This window comes from Rhododendron vialii, chromosome 13a, assembly GCF_030253575.1.
Source record: "Rhododendron vialii isolate Sample 1 chromosome 13a, ASM3025357v1".
NCBI lineage: Eukaryota > Viridiplantae > Streptophyta > Magnoliopsida > Ericales > Ericaceae > Rhododendron > Rhododendron vialii.
This window is the reverse complement of record NC_080569.1, coordinates 3,219,945-3,236,911: the sequence shown is the minus strand read 5'-3', so window position 1 is coordinate 3,236,911 and position 16,967 is coordinate 3,219,945. Positions and strand designations below refer to the sequence as shown.

General features: G+C 38.6%; 1 protein-coding gene across 2 annotated transcripts; it reads left to right on the top strand.

Annotated features, from left to right (window-relative positions):
* Nucleotides 1–9,323: 9,323 nt before the first annotated feature.
* LOC131313687 (tryptophan synthase alpha chain) lies at nt 9,324–15,497 on the top strand. 2 transcript variants are annotated; one of them, XM_058342131.1, is made up of 9 exons: nt 9,324–9,703; nt 10,524–10,670; nt 10,768–10,833; nt 11,372–11,480; nt 12,517–12,593; nt 13,348–13,425; nt 14,461–14,538; nt 15,089–15,148; nt 15,258–15,497. In XM_058342131.1, the coding sequence occupies exons 1-9, from the start codon at nt 9,497–9,499 to the stop codon at nt 15,390–15,392; spliced, it is 957 nt and encodes a 318-aa protein (XP_058198114.1). In that variant the 5' UTR covers nt 9,324–9,496; the 3' UTR covers nt 15,393–15,497. The 2 variants fall into 2 exon arrangements, with proteins under 2 accessions (XP_058198114.1, XP_058198115.1); XM_058342132.1 differs by lacking the exon at nt 10,768–10,833.
* The last annotated feature ends 1,470 nt before the right edge of the window (nt 15,498–16,967 follow it).

The following is a 16,967-nucleotide window of genomic DNA, read 5'->3' as shown; positions in this document are numbered from 1 at the left end:
CTGCTTCATTAAAAAATTTCATTTAAACAAAAAAAGGAAAAAATACCACAGATCCTATTCGTCATCAGAATAATTAAACATTTCGGAATTGAATGCCTATTACGAATCCCTCCAAAATTTATTTGATGAGAATATTTTACATTAAACTAGGTGCATGCCGGCATGCTCGCACGAGGATTTCGTGCCCGTGAGCTTCTTTGTTGGTGAATAAATTGACATGATATGAAATAACTAAACCGGAATAATTGGAGGGAGAACTGTGGGCAAAAGTTATTTACATAAATTTACAAGTGCTTAATAATTCCAAAGCCAAAGTTTCTGCCATCCATTGAACTGATGCGTTGTCAAGGCATCTGTAACGCCCCGAATTTTGGGTACGTTAAGAAGACAATTTATTGATAAAATCTGTAACGCCCTGAATTTTGGGTGCGTTAAAAGGACATTTTATTCATAAAATGAAATGGAGTCTGGCTCGTTATTACAACAAAACTCTCTCAAGAGTTCAATATTTACATAAACGGAGGGGGATTCTAGGGTTCCTAACTACAGCTCTTCAGCTCCTCCATTCTTGCCAGCTCCTCAGCTCCAAAGCCTCCACGGTGATCTGCTTACCCTGATCATCTACAAAGTCTAACACATTATACCAGCGTCGCCACCGATATAATATGTCAGGGTCACCAAAAGGCAACACCGTGAGCTACAAAGCTCAGGAGAGTAATCCCATACCCGCTAACCCATAACTTATAAACAAAACTATAATACAACATCAATTTCCACATGATAAGTATATACACAGTTTAATCAATGACACATCCACATTCATTAATCATCTATCGTTGGTGTCCAAGAGTTTCGTGTTTCTCCTACGTGACTCATCGTAGACTGTGTCAACTGTTTCATTTACAAACAATCTTTCAAAATCATTTGTTTACACACCCAATCTTTTAAAATCATTTGCATTGGCTCCGTACCGCGGATAACCAAGCTACACACCCAATCTTTTTAAAATCGTTTGCATTGGCTCCGTACCGCGGATAACCAAGCTACACACCCAACCTTGGTTCCGCCGCGCCGGGTTCCCAAGTATCCTCACAATGGTTCCGCCGCGCCGGGTTCCCATTGGCACACAAAAATATTTGCATTGGCTCCGTACCGCGGATAACCAAGCTACACACACCCAACCTTGGTTCCGCCGCGCCGGGTTCTCAAGTATCCTCACAATGGTTTCGCCGTGCCGGGTTCCCATTGGCACACAAAAATATTTGCATTGGCTCCGTATCGTGGATAACCAAGCTACACACCCAACCTCACAATGGTTCCATTTTTCCCGGATCCCATTGGAATACACACAAAACACATTCCACACAATGGGCTACCACGTCTGGCCACATTGCGGTTTCCAAAACATTTCCTTTCAAACCAAAATTTATTTTTAACACACCCAACCTCGGTTCTGCCGCGCCGGTCTCCCGAGTATCCTCACAATGGTTCCGCCACGCCGGGTTCCCATTGGCACACAATTGCATTGGCTCCTCTCCGCGGATAACCAAGCCATACCTCACCATGGTTCCGTCGGTTCGGGTTCCCATGGGAACGCACACAACCTCACAATGGTTCCGCTTTTTCCGGATTCCCATTGGAACACACACAACCTCACAATGGTTCCGCTTTTCCCGGATTCCCATTGGAACACACACAACCTCACAATGGTTCCGCTATCTCCATTGGAACACACACAACCTCACAATGGTTCCGCTTTTTCCGGATTCCCATTGGAACACACACACACCTCACACAATGGGCAAGTCCGGCCACATTGCGGATTTCCAAAACTTTTCACTCTTTTCAAATATTTCTTTTATACACGCACACACATAACTCACATAATGCCACTCAAAATCGGTCATTATGTAGTTTCAAAATATTTTCTCCTCGAAAAATATTTCCTTTCATTAACCACACCCTAGGTGTCATGTTTCTACTTTCTCGGTTCTTTGTGTCTCGTTTACATACAAAGACTCCGCGGTAGGACAAACGTAAGCAAGAATCATCTTTAACAAGATCATCCAATTTTATATTACTAATCACGCTCAATTACTACTTATAGCATAACGCCACATGTACGGACGCCTTTGGAGTGTATCACTTATGCTTTATTCAAAGCACAACGCCACATGTACGGACGTCTTTGGAGTGAAATCACTTATGCTTTATCACATACCACAAGTAATACAAGCAACCCATATACGCATACTCATAACTATCTTAAATATCAAAATACGAATACTTCTAATCAAACGATAAGTACGTAAGGAAAGATAACCTAATTTCTATCATACGGTTCTATACGTAGAGTTAGGGTCAAGGGGTTCTACCTTACTTCTTGGCGGTAGTCGGCTACGGAAGGTTAGTCGGCTACGGAAAGTACGTTGGTGGTCGGGCGGAGTAACTTCCTACGGTATGCTCCCGGTAGCTTCGAAAGAGAAAGGTTTCTCTCGAAACTTCTACTTGACTATTACTACTACTACTTTTGGATCGAGAGGGTGGTCGAGTGGCGGTCTAGTGGCGGCTTAGGATGAGTTTCTTGAAGAACTCAAGAACTACTCAAGAACAAAGTAAGAACTAAAGAAAGAACACAATTTTTTTAGAGAGAGAAGTTGCTAGGTGAAGGTGTGAGTTGAATGAGAAGCATGGGGTGCTATTTATAGGCAAAACTCTTGGCTCTCTCCCCTCTCACAAGGCCGGCCCTCTCTCTCTCTAAATCCTCCATGGATTTGCTCCATAACTCAATCTTTCACTTGTCAAACTTTGATTGAAAGCTTGATGGGCTAGGGTATTAGGCTTGCATGGCTAGGTTAGGCTAAAAGGTAGGTTTGCATGGCTAGTTTGTACCAAGGATGGGATTTATGGAAGATTTGTTGGAAGATTTGGAGACAATGGTACAAGATTTGGGTACTAAACAATTGAAAGATGTACAATGGAGAGCTATGTTTGGTTAGGGAAAAGATTCTTCCATGGATTTGAAAGATGAAGAAAGATCATGGAAGGTCAAGAAAAGTACAATCCCATCTTCCTCTCTCCTTCCTCTCTCTCTCTCTCTCTCTCTCTCTCTCTCTCTCTCTCTCGGGTCTCTCTCCCTCTCTCTCTCTCTCTCTCTCTCTCTCAAGTACACACACACACACACACACACACACACACATATATATATATACACATATAAAAGTACAAGTAACAATAAACAATGGGTACCTTTGGTACTAAGGTCAAGGAAATTTAAAGGCTAAGATTTCCAAATAAATAAGCACATGTCTCTTTAAATAAATAAACTAGGGTACTTTGTAATCTAGGTAGATCACACCTCCCATTAAACAAATCCAATTGGGTAAAAAACCCCAATACAAAATAATAAAAAGGTACTTAGGAGAATATTAGGCCTTAAAGGCTACAAGGCTACTAAGTACTTTCAAAATAAAATTTTGGTACTTCATCACATGGGCAATTAGGAAAAAAAATGACTAGTTTAATAAGTCCATGTACTTGGTGAAAGAATAACTCTATTACCCAATGGATAATAAATAGAGCTTTTATTATCCAATGGACAATAATAACTAGGGAACTTTATAGTAAAATAATCAAGAAGTACTTTTAAGCATGTGACAAAAGCCCTATATTAAATATAGGTGTGGTACCAAGTACCCTAATTAAATAAAAAGGTTAGGATTCTCTCCATTAAAATAATAATAAAGTACAAGTCAAATCAATTTTATTGGAAGGTTCCCTAGTCACATCGGTACTTTATTTGGTCAAAAGACTCTATTATCCAATGGTCACTAACTTTCCTAACGGTTATTACCCAATGGATAATAGTTTCCCTTGCGGTTAATAACCATTGGACAAAATAGTACAAGTACCTTTTATTAAAATAAAATTTTGAAAAGACTACATGTACTTTTATAATAAAAAGTTTATTACCCAATGGACAAAAATTACCCTTGTGGTTATTAACCAATGGATAATGGAGGGGTGGGAGAATCCCCAATAAACAATGCATATAAGTACTAGCACAAGTTTTTATAAACCATAAAAATATTATATCTTGTACTTACCAAAAATATTTTAATAAGAGGCTTATTGTCCAATGGACAAAGATTACCCCTAACCATTATGGACCAATGGGCAAAGGCAAAAGGTTCAAAAGGTCCAAAAGGTTCATCTAGTAACTAGGTAAGTCGGTTGCTTGGTTCCTCCAAGTAGTCGGTTGGAAACTAACTAAATTGGTCACGTAGGTTTTCTAGTCGAGACCAAAATCTAACTACAACGAAATTTACAAGAAAACATATAGCCACTCAAAAGAAAATAAGTAAATTAAATAAAATTCAAATATTTAACGAAATTTTTATAGACCAAAATTCAGGGTCGTTACAGCATCCAACCGAACATATGGAAAAAGTTCCGAAAAAACATAGTTGTTGTGCAATGTAAATAAAATGCCAGCATGACTATAGTATTAAGACGAGTTAGGTGATTGGGAAATCAAGAGTCAAACTGTCCAAAATGAGAGTTGATTGTCTGGTTGTCTCCATTGTCAAATTCCCAGGGCATTTGAAAACTGCGAGGAGAATTGCCTGCGCAATTTTCTCAGTTTGATAACAGAAAGTATGAATTTTTTTGTAGGACGATTTTGGAAAGTGGTAAATCTTCAAAGCTTCATTTTGAAGCAAACTCCAAATGGGTATTCCCTTAACCTAGTAGTTCTATGTATGTCGCCGAGTTAGAGAGTCCCACTGGAAAGCATCCATGGGACAATAGCCGAATCTTTTATTAGTATTGTCAATTGGACTTTCTACCTAAAAATTTGACATCTCAACAAATCGATTCAAATGTGTAACTGAAATTCATACGATGATATTTGACGGCAAGTTAAACACAAAAGAGTAGCTCTCTCATGTAAAAACAACCACAACCACCCAAAAAATTAAATTCAGAATTCACAAATTCAAATGCATACACAACCAAAACAAAAATAAGAGAATGACAATACTCAATATAGCCGAAAACGTAACCAGTTGAAATAGCTACTTTGATTATTCTGCTTTCAAATGAATCTTTATCATCAATTTTTTGTATTGTATGCACGACCTTCTTGTTGGGAGAATCTTTTATTTTTCTAATCATGCAAAGAAAACCATTCAAACATTTCAACAAACATGCAAAGTGCTAATGCTACGTAACTACATTCACTTTGTAGAAAAGAGATAGCAAAAGTTTCTTGTGGGAAGAATCTTGTATTTTTCTTACCATGCAAAGAAAACCATTCAAACATTTCATCAAACATGTAAAGTGCTACTAACACATAACTACATTTACTTTGTGGAAAAGAGATACCAAAAGTGGGATAGAGCTGGTCTAATATTATTTTGCATTCTCATTCACCACTTTTCTTTTCTTTTCATTTTTAATCTTTATCGGCCAAATCGCCCACCAGTGGACTCCAAACCAGCCTTCTAAAACACCAGCATGGTGCACTACACTTGATGTCGTTCCAGAAAGCACATCACCATCGAAAACATGATTAGGGGGAAACATTCGCTGAACTACGTAGAACCGTTCAATCAACTGAGTACCAGAAATCACATATAATAGAATATCTATACCCTTCACCGTAGCTACCAAATTGGCTCAAAATCCCCAATTCCAGTTAACCCTAACCCTAATTCGAATTCCAAACAATCGAACGAACAAGTTATAAACAATCGATTTGAGTTTAGCCACAACCCTAATCTGACAAAAATCGGAACAATGGAGAGAGAGAGAGAGAGAGAGACCTTGTCGGCGGATGGAAGGCGCTAACGGAGGTAGCGGTGGTGGTTGTGGTGGTCTAGTCGGTGGTGGCGGACGCAATGGTGGTGTTCGTTGGTGGGGTCGTCCTCCTCCTCCTCCTCTCTCTCTCTCTTCGTTTAGAACCAGAGACGTTAACGGTTGTGTTTGGTTGAGAGTTTAGTTTAGTTTAGTTTTGGTAGTAGGTGGAGAGAAAAATAGAATAATGATTGAAGATAGGGGTAATGATTGGAGAGAGATAGAAAGAGATGAGAAAGTAATAATTGAAAAAATAGGGTAATGATTTGAGAAAAAAATAGGGTAATGATTAAAAATAAAACTAAAATTAAAACTATTCGCGGGAATATACATATATACACGAAAAAATGGTGTTCGGATCAAGCACCTTACACACCTCGGATGCCGTTGATTCCCGCGTAGGCCCCCTCGTTTTTTTTTTTTTTAAATTTTTGGACGGCTCGGATCGGCTGTCCGGTGGCCGGAGATGGCCGCACGTGGCCGTCGGTACGGTTTCCCTACGAAAACCGTCGGTGCAGATATCTTTTCCGTTACTGAAAATGTATGTTCAGCAGTTGTTTACCGAAAGTTGAACATATTTTCGACATGTAGTTACCGAAATATAATCTTATTTTCAACAGCTATTTACGGAAATGTTATGTATGATTTTCAACAACCATTTATCGAAATGTAGTGAGTTATGGGAGAAAATAAAGGATTGCGAATAGCAGCGCCCTAGAAATAAGAGTTCTACATGTAACAGGAATAACAATATTCGAATGTTATCCATCCATGATTAATGAGGATCGGCTTATTATATAGGGAATCACATTTAATTTTTACTTCCCTAAATAGGAGTAATTGTGGGCAATGTGCCTTAAAAATGTAAGGTGGATTGAAAGAGCGCTGCGCTGACGAGCGCTCAATTCAGAATCGTCACTTGGATTTGAAGGTCCGACACTCAAGTAACTAAACTTGAAACGCTCGCTGCGTTGTTTAATTTGAAAAAGTGAAGGCACCAGTCCGTCATAACAATATCTGGGTTCGGGAGCTAAATTACAAGAAGGAAAGATTTTTAAAAACACCCCTCTTGCCGAATCCGGAGATCGGTTTTTATTTGGACATTTGCAAAAACATTTGCGATCTGTTTGATTAATCAATTCTTTAACCAATCAGGGAAAGAGAACAGTTTAATGGGGATTAAAACTGTAACACTTTTGAAGGATGTGATCGATAGCATTAATGCGAAAGCAATTAGTATATGATGAAAACAGACTCCTGTGAGAGTTTTAAACAGACTGGAAAGCCACTGTTTTGGAGTGTTGTGCGCAGGAAAAAACCAGCATGCACTGATCAAGTCATTGCATGCTAACCAGACTAGCATGAGCCACACCAAGACCTGCGTGTGCTAGTAGGTTTAAACCCACAGCTCTTATTTTTAACCCTATAGGATCTGGAAATGACCAGTGCACATCCATAACAAGCCAAACTATATATAGGCAGTTAGAACATACAATTTAAAGGTTGAAAAACCCTACAATCTAACAAAACACCCATAAACAATGTGGGGGACAAAACAGTGGCCAAAGGTCAAGTCACCCATGTAAGAGCAACACACTGAAAAATGATTGGATCAAGACAACCTATGCGTGCAGGTTGGTAACTTGTGCGCGCCCATCCAGGCTATTTCCAGTATTTGTTCTCCCAAGATCGAGACTCTGGGACATCTCCAGATGTATCCCAATTGGTGTTCCAACAGAACTAGGGATGGCAATCCCGGCCGCCCCACCCCACTCCATTCCCTGTTCCAAATGGATTGGGAATTCGGAAATTTTTCGGGGATTGGGTAGGGGATGGGGATAATTTTTTTTAAAAAATGGGAAACAGGTAGGGGATGGGTATGAGGCTGTCCCCGCCCCGCCCCGTCCCGTCCCGTTTGTATGTATGTGTGTGTGTGTGTGTGTGTGTGTGTGTGTGTGTGTATATATATAAAATAAATAAGTTATATACATAAATGAAAATTATATAGGAGTACTATATATACATAAGTGAGGAAGAAAGAAAGAAACTAAATCTCACTGTCAATTAACATAGAAGTAATTGAATTCATTTACCACGGATAGAAGATTAGTAGAAAAAAGAGCTCAAATCGATAGTTCTAGTCAGATAAATATTGTTCACGTCGGAAACTCATGCAATAGCGTCGTGTTGAGAGACTAAGAAACGAAAGCTTTAAAGAGCTTTAAAGAGCTTTAAGTGTGTTGTTTGTTATTGGCTTCTTGCTGTAGGAGGGATACCGGATTAAGAATACCGTTTTTGCCTGTGGTTCCAGTTGGATCCTCGATTCCTCACGGGGATCTCCGTTCCCCGTTTGGGGAGGGGATGGAGGGTAAAAATAATTTCCTGGTGGGGATCGGGGAGGGGATGGGGATGGATTTGGATTCGGGGATCGGGGACGGAGATAGTGGTAGTAAACTGGTTTTACATGTTCATAGTGATGATCTAACAAGAAAATAACAAGGTCCCTGTCCCCTCGTAGATCTGCGAGCGCAACTACAGAGTAACGCGCACGACCTAACAACCGATGCGCGCAGGTTCGTTGTTCGCATGGTTTTTGAAACCTGTTAGTCTTTAGGTCAGGACTGATATTAATTACCAGCCTTGACCCTATCAGCACCCCTCAAGGATCAGAATACAATGCAGTACAAATGTGTTATACCTTTGGTTTTAGGATTTGAAACGATATTGAGTATTGATGTTTGAGATTGAATGAGGTGTAAAAATGGGGTGTAAGATTTTGTAACCTTCTTTTCTAACCCTCTAATTGAAAGAGTGATGGAATATTTATAGGGCAAACACCCTCCATTAATGAAAATCCTTCATTAATGAAAAACATTCATTTAATGGAAACTATTCCATTAATAGAAACCTTTCATTTATGAGAAGCATTCTATTAATGAAAACCTTCTAGAAACCTTCCATTAATAGAAACTCTCTATTTTCCATAAACCTTCCAGAAATGGAAAGTATAAGGTCAGTTGCAATTTTAACCAGCGCGCGGGTCGTGGATGCGTGTTTGCAGGTCCAAATGATCACGCATTGGTCAACGGTCAATCAAGACCATTTGACCTACGCCTGGCACCTTGACCCGTGCGTGCTGGTTCTCAACATGCCAGTATGGTTTTGGCTTTTGAATTGGTTTAGACTAGGTCAGGTTCAAAAAAGTGTCAAGCACCCAAAGCTCAAACATGCTATCGTTTTCGGGATGTTCTTGATTCGTTTCATCATCAGAGAATCAAAAATCAAAAGTAAACTAATTTGAAAAGTCCAAATCGGAATGTCTACAGTAATGTGTAGAACATTTATTGTGTTCGATTTGGATCTAGAGACTTATCATTTTTTTCTACGCATGATTCCTTACAAATTTTCTCTCTTATTATTATTTTTACTTTTTTATCTCTCCCCTCGTTGCCCAAAATATTTCCTCATAATCCAATAACTTTAGGCTGATCTGTCATCTGAGAGTACATTTTTAGGTGGGGCCAAAACAAATCCTCAAGGACCTCAGCCGGGGGGGAACCCTCTGTAAAGCGAAGCCCAGCATCGGTCAGTCAGACACTTACACAGCCGCCGCAAAGGCCCAGCAGATTTTGATGTTCCGATGGCCATTGCCCTGAAAGCAAACAGCTTCTTGCAATTGAAGAATACGAGCAACTCCCACCACAACCATATTCTCATTCAACCCTCCCATACCCCAAGATTTGCGATTCCATCCAGGAAATTCAAGACCCCAATGGCTATTCTCAGTGTCTCCACCCCAACAGTTGGACTCTCAAAGACTTTCACCCGGTTGAGAAATCAAGGCAAAGTCAGTATTTATTATTTGTCGCTTAACTTTTTCATTGAAATTTTGTTGTTCAAGGGTTTGACTTATTTCTGCTTCCTGTTTCTAGATTCCGGTATTTGTCGATCAATAGCTTTCTTAGACTTCTGGGTGTTTTACTTTGCTTGATTTCTGCTTTTAGTTTCTGGGTTCTGGTACTTGTCTGATCAATAGCTTTCTGACCTTTCGGGGTTTCTCTTAATCCTTGGGATTTCTTTTTTATCCCGATTGGTATGCTTCATATCTGACTGATTTGGGAGTTATGCATGATTCTGCTGGCCACAGTTAGGCCCCGTTCCGCTAAGGGAAATAATACTTATATATGTATATATATATATTTCAAATAAGTACTTGTTTTTTTAAGAATTAAAGATGATGTATCGTTAGAGAATGACCTATATTGTAAAGCGGAAAATAAGTACTTAGAAAATAAGAACCTTAGCGGAACTACGTCTAAGATCAGTTATACAAGGTTGAGAACTCATGCCAATTTTTTAATCCTGTGTCGTGATCTCATTTTGTTCCCGGATGAAAGCTGTAACTCATACTTTTCTACCCAGTTTTTTAGATAGTTACCGCTCGGTGAAAAGATCCATGCCAGTGTAACCAGTTACCAGTAGTATCTAATGTTTTTCCTTACTAACGTTGATGACATGGTGTCCACTTGCCTGCGAAATTAAATCGGGCATTCCAGTATTAGAACCTAATAAAACAGGACTTGGAGCTATCAATGATGGGAAGATATCCTTTTCTTTTGTATTTTGTTTTGCTGAATGCTGACTTTTTTTGTGTGTGTGGTGAAAAGGTGGCTTTTATCCCATACATTACGGCTGGTGATCCTGACCTTTCAACAACGGCAGAGGCGCTTAAAATTCTTGATGCTTGTGGATCAGACATAATTGAGCTGGGTGTGCCCTATTCTGATCCTTTGGCAGATGGTCCAGTTATACAGGTTTGTCAGTTCGGTTGTCTGATCATGTTTTGTGTAATTCACGAAGTGTGTAGTACTAATTTTTCTTCTCCTGTGTCCATAACACTAAATAATTCAGGCCGCTGCTACACGTGCACTGGCAAGAGGGACTAATTTTAATGCAATTCTTTCGATGTTGAAGGAGGTACGATGATTGTACAATGTTTTGTTTTCCTCTATGTATGTTTGCGTCAATTCAACTCAGCATTTCTCTTGCACCAGTTGGAAGCTAAACTTGGCCAGAATTGTTTGCTTGTTAAGAGTTTACAAAGTTGATGGTCATTTTGCAATAAATTGGATTTAAGCAACCTTGTGGCTATCATCACACCTGCAATTAAATCTAGATCTGTTTCTGATAGAAAGGTGATGGAGCATTTGTCACTGATGCTTGTTTTTGTAACTTAAAAGGGTTAAAACTTGTGGTATTGTTGGACAATTTCTTTAAATGAAGAGAAGTAGCATTTTGCATTTGTCTTTTTTTGATTTTTGGTGTTCGCTTTTGGTGGAATGTTGGGGCTTTTTACTATCACAGTCATGACTCTACATTCCTAACCATGGACAATGCGCTCTTAAGTTATTTAGTTTAACTTGGAACCTTACACTAGTTAAGAATCTTTTTGCTGTTTGTGGTTGATTGTTCCCAATGGGAGTCTAATATCACATTCATCTTATTAACGAAACAGGTAGTACCTCAGATATCTTGTCCACTTGCGTTATTTACGTACTACAATCCAATACTTAAGCGTGGGGTTGAGCAGTTCATGTCTACTGTGAAAGATGTTGGCGTACACGGTAATGTACAAAACCTGTCTTCTTCATCTTCAGCTCAAATTTCTTTCCCCAGGAAGTTGTGTTGGACATGTTTTCCAAAGTAAATGGAAGACTGCTAACGAACAAAAATGATTTGACAATAGATTAGTCATCTGTGTTTAAGAAACAGTGATAATTGGAACATGCATTACCCAAAAAAGGCACAACCAGTGCCATTAAGTTTATTTACCTTAAGATTTTGTGGTGCTTGGCCAATGACGAAGTTTAGTCCTTACCATAACACCTTGCCTGAAGTTCTGTTCGTGAAATGCCTTAGCAAAACTAATGATTGTTTATTGCATATGATTACATGGAATTGCTTAGACATACCAATGAACTTCAAACTTGTACAATTTTTTTTACCAGTAATGTTGCTGCAAAACATTCTGAAAAATCAAACAAGGAAAACAAAAGGCCATCTTATTTTATTCTCCATGTTTCGGATTATGTCCTGGATCATTAGATAGGAGTCCGAAGACGAAGGGATTCTCATATTGTTGTGGTTTCTTCATTCTGAATTCATTTTCCACCAGTTCAGGGCATGTGTGCCCAATTACCAAAGAGCTTTTGGGATCATTTCAACAGCTGTTAGAATCTGTATGCGTCACATAATGCCAACTTGATTCATGGATATATTATTCTTATGATGCTTATATAGTTGGCTGTTCCCTTTATCTATAGACTTTAAGGCAGTGTTTGGTGTGGTTCACTGGAATGGAATGATCATTCCCTTGGCATACTCATTCCAACCTTTGGTGCGCTAAAAAGTGGCAGCATTTATGTGACAAATGGGACTATCAGTGAACAATGTAGGTGAATGGACATTCCGTCGGGAGGCCAAGGAAATGAACATTCGATTCCTTCTCAAAATCATTTCAGTAAACCAAGCCCAACCTAAGTTCAACTTTTTACCCTGCAAGATGCTTATGTATTAGTAAATACATGCTATCCTTGTAAATATTTCGTGCTTCGATACCCGTACCTTTTATTCTCTCTCTATAAACATGCTTCTTTTCAGGTCTTGTTGTCCCAGACGTGCCGTTGGAAGAAACTGAGAGCTTGAGAAAGGAAGCTGTTAAGAATAATATTGAATTGGTTAGTTTCTCCATGCAATCAGTCTATTCTTCTCTGAGGTATCGGACACATCTGTTATGGTGCTAAATCACCATGCTTCACTAAATGTAATTTTTGCTTGGTGAGTGGTTTAAAAAGCATATCTATATATTGTATAAGGTTTTGTTATTCATGTTCACATTTGTGTATTGTTTAAATGATAATGTTTGTGCTCATCGCTACATTGAAAAGCCTAAAGTCGGTGAAGTGGCATAGGTTTCAGTTTCCGTTTATTGGTTTCTCCGTCGTTTGACTCTCCTTTGTCCTCTTCCTAGTTTTTTCTTTCTTGACAAGGAAATCAAGTTCTCTAGAACTGTTTTGGGAGGGCTTTCCCTGAAAATGCTATAGAATACGAAGTGAGTAAAATTATCCTTGATCACAACTCCATGGAAGTCAACCTAATCCAAGAGGAACCAAGAAAAGGATTGTTCAAGGAACAAAAAGCCCTCCACTTCAAAAAAAATAAAAAAAAAGGAAGAAAAAATCATTTTGGAGAGGTGTTGAGCAAATACGTGCCACACTATTGGTATTTCTTTCTTGGTAATTTTGTTTCCATGTGAGCAAATTATCAGATAAATGTGAAACAACTAGCTTTATTGCTCTCAATGACTCATTTTACTTTCATGAATTTGATAAGCAGGAAGTGGGCAATTTGATATTAGTAGTTTACTCATGACTCTATTTTGCTTCACTTAAAGGGATGATCGCCTGATTTTTTGGTTTTTTTGTAATTAAGGTACTGCTCACGACGCCCACTACTCCAACAGAGCGAATGAAAGCCATTGTTGAAGTTTCAGAGGGATTTGTGTATCTTGTAAGATCCTTTTTTCCATGTAGTTATTGTTTATAAATACTTTAAGATATGGTTCTGTGATTGATAAACCTTATTCATCAATCTTCTTTCTTTTGTCAACAGTTTGCAGTAGATTAGTGGTATTTCATTAGCTCATGGCATCCATGAAGGTTGTTTTACTGAGTAAGACCTAATATTATCAGCGTTCCCCTTCAACCTAGAATTATTAGCTTGACCTGCATTGACACAACATGTAAAAATCCATTGTGTGGATTCCTTGAAAAGGGCTAGAGGATTCAACCAAAACATTGTATTGGCCAAATATCAGTACATTAGTCCAATCTCAACTCGTCTATCTGTAAACATAGCATTGGCCCTTGGGGCTTGTGGGGGTACCAATTTTAAGGAAGGTTGGAGTTCCACTGATAGGATTGCTGCTTCATGTGGGAATTTCATGATGGACCATATTTGCCCTTGCATTTCATGTTGGCAAGATAAGGAATTCCCATTGACTGACATGATTTTGGGCCAGTTTATGACTTTGATGGAAGATTTTGAAAGAAAATATGTGACATTCGGAGTCCTTATGAACTTCTAAACTTTCGCCACCATCATTTTTTAATGGTCATTCTTCAGTTTTAATGGTGAATTCTGAGGGTATAATTAGGTTTGGGAATTACTTCACCTATACCTTTACCGTTTCCCGAGTATTTCTGTTTGCGATTAATCATCACTTACTTATGAGCTTTTGCTTAATATGAATGTTATTTGTTCAACTTTTAATAAGATAAGGAGGATGTTTGAAATTTAAATATGATCTGCAATTCTGCATCCATATAACTACTTCAAAAATTACTGTAAGACTGAGAACACCCTACACTGTCATTCACTATGTCATGGTTCTTGGATGTTTCCAAATTGATTTTGGCGCAGTTTTTGAATTAAAAGTTGAGAAAAATGATAAAGGTAATGGAAATCCAGTAGCCCCCCTTCCTTTATAGTTCAGAGCATTGCTGTAAAAATTTTGAACTTATGATTCGCAGTTCTGAATCATAGGTGAGTTCGGTTGGAGTCACTGGAGCTCGCGCATCTGTTAGTGGAAAGGTTGAATCTCTATTGAAGGATATTAAAGAGGTTTGTCTTCTATCTTGTTATGCAAATTACAAGAAAATTAAAATTACCATCTTGCGTATAATTTTGAAAAGGGTCCAGTTGTTCAAACTTATGTTTTGTGTTATTTGCACTTGTTTGGGAGAGCTCTGAAGTAGATCAGTCATGATAGACATGGGACAAGTTGTAATGCTTTGTCTTTCATCTGTCCCCATTCTCTCTGGCAAGTTCGGAACCCTCTATCTCACCTTGCAGTACCGCCACATCATCACAGTTTGAATCATCTGCCTGCTCTCTATCCCAACCCTTACTGCTGCAACTTTTGCACATTTGCGAAATTTGAATCACATACGATTTATTGATTTGTAGTTATTCAGAGATTTTTGTGTTTGAACTAAGTCAAGTAAAGAATGTGTTTCAACTTCGTGTTGGGACCTCCGAAAAAAAACAAAAAACAAATAAATAACGTTGGGACCTTGTCTGGAACAACATTTTGAAGCTCTGATTTGTAGGCTGATCATATTTAGAACTTTAGCTTTATGATGTAATCGGTTCATTGGACTTCTGTTGGCAGGCAACAAGTAAGCCGGTGGCAGTAGGTTTTGGCATTTCAAAACCTGAGCACGTGAAGCAGGTTTCTCTTGTTGACACAAACATCTTGACCTAATCGATTGGTGGACTTCTTTTGAAGCCGAAATGCTAAATGCAGTCACCTAATCAAACTTTGATTGTGTTTATTACAGGTAGTATCATGGGGAGCTGATGGGGTGATTGTTGGTAGTGCTATGGTGAAACTGCTGGGTGAAGCAAAATCTCCAGAGGAAGGGTTGAAAGAACTAGAAATCTTCGCCAAGTCATTGAAATCTGTGTTGCCTTAAACTATAACTCTCTGTCATTTCAAGAGTATCTTGTATCCTCATTCTGGAACTTCGACAGGCATTGGCACAAGCCACATTCAATAGCATGAGATTTTGACTTCGTAATTGCTCTAATGTTCAGTTGATCTTCATAAGCGCGATTCAAAACCTTGCTCATGGAAATATCAACGCACATATTGCCATTCACCTAAATTGAGTTACATCTGAAATTCAGCTGTCGTTTCTTGTATCGAATGACAATTTGGGTTCTCCAAAAACAGACCATCTCAAGGGGAGGAAAATTTCATGTGTGGTGGCTGCAGCTAGTACTTGTAGCATAACATTTAATTTAAACAATTCACAGTAAATTAAAAGTCGGGTAAGCCACTCTCCGTAAAGAAAAATTTCCATTTGATCATCAAATATACAGAACTGCGGACTTCAAATAAAAAAATATTTAAATTCCAGGCAGGACCAACAACTACATTGCTTTTTGAACGTGTAACCATGCAAGGAGTAAATCAACTCAGCAAATATCGAGCAATTTGGGGGTGCAACTGATGGGAAAACATTGGGCACTAGTCACTTAAGAGATTTAGCGCCTGCCTGATTCAGCAGAAAAGAGGCTCTTCACTCGCGAAAGAACAGGATTGTGTGAAGGATCATAAGGATGGTCCTTGGAAGGAATCTCCAAAATTGCTGGAACTGGCTTCTTGTTGCTATACACCATAAACCTAATCATGTTTGCGACCTGAACACGAACATGAACAGAAGATTATACGTTATTCAGGATCATTGGCACAAATAAAGGGCATAAGTTGAAGTAACCACACCACACCTATCTCTTGTTAAACCTAAGTAGTATAATTGTAGGACCATGTCTTTTGTCTGATAACACACCAATGTCACATTCATATCTGCTCACCTAGCAATAAAGTTAAGGAAGCATGGCTATATACAAAAGTCCCCAAGGACAAGAAAGATCCTTGATACAACTATCCCCACTATTGCAATTACAATTGTATGCATAAGCCTCAACCACAGAGGACCCTTAGAACCAATTCAATAGCCCCTTAGAACCAATACGAAATTTTGATCTCATTTTTAGCTGCTCTTTCAATACGACTTTGAAGGGGAACAAAATCAACTGCATATGACAACTAGTCGGAGACTCAAGAGTAAGAAGTATGGTTATTATCATCCATAACTTAGTTGCACGAAGTGGGGGCGGGGGTGGAAAATCATAGAAGCTCCTCATTTGGGAGCACCTGGGATAGCATTTAGGAATGTTATAAAAATACACTTATGTAACAAAGTAAATATAATAGTTCGTAATCCATGCCAACTGCAAATATTGCTTTAGCAAATATAGGTAAAAATTATGTTTATACTAATTAGTACCAAGTACTTGTTTACAAAAAAAACAAGTACTTGAGCAAATTTGAGTTAACATTTTTCTATTATCCTATAATTGTTTCATATTTTCTCTTGCTTGGTATCTTTTACTTCTCCTCATTTTGGGAATTACATGCCTAAGAGACTCAATCCTAGTTGGGAGCAGGCTCCTTTCTTGGTGGGAGAGAGGTTCTGATGCAG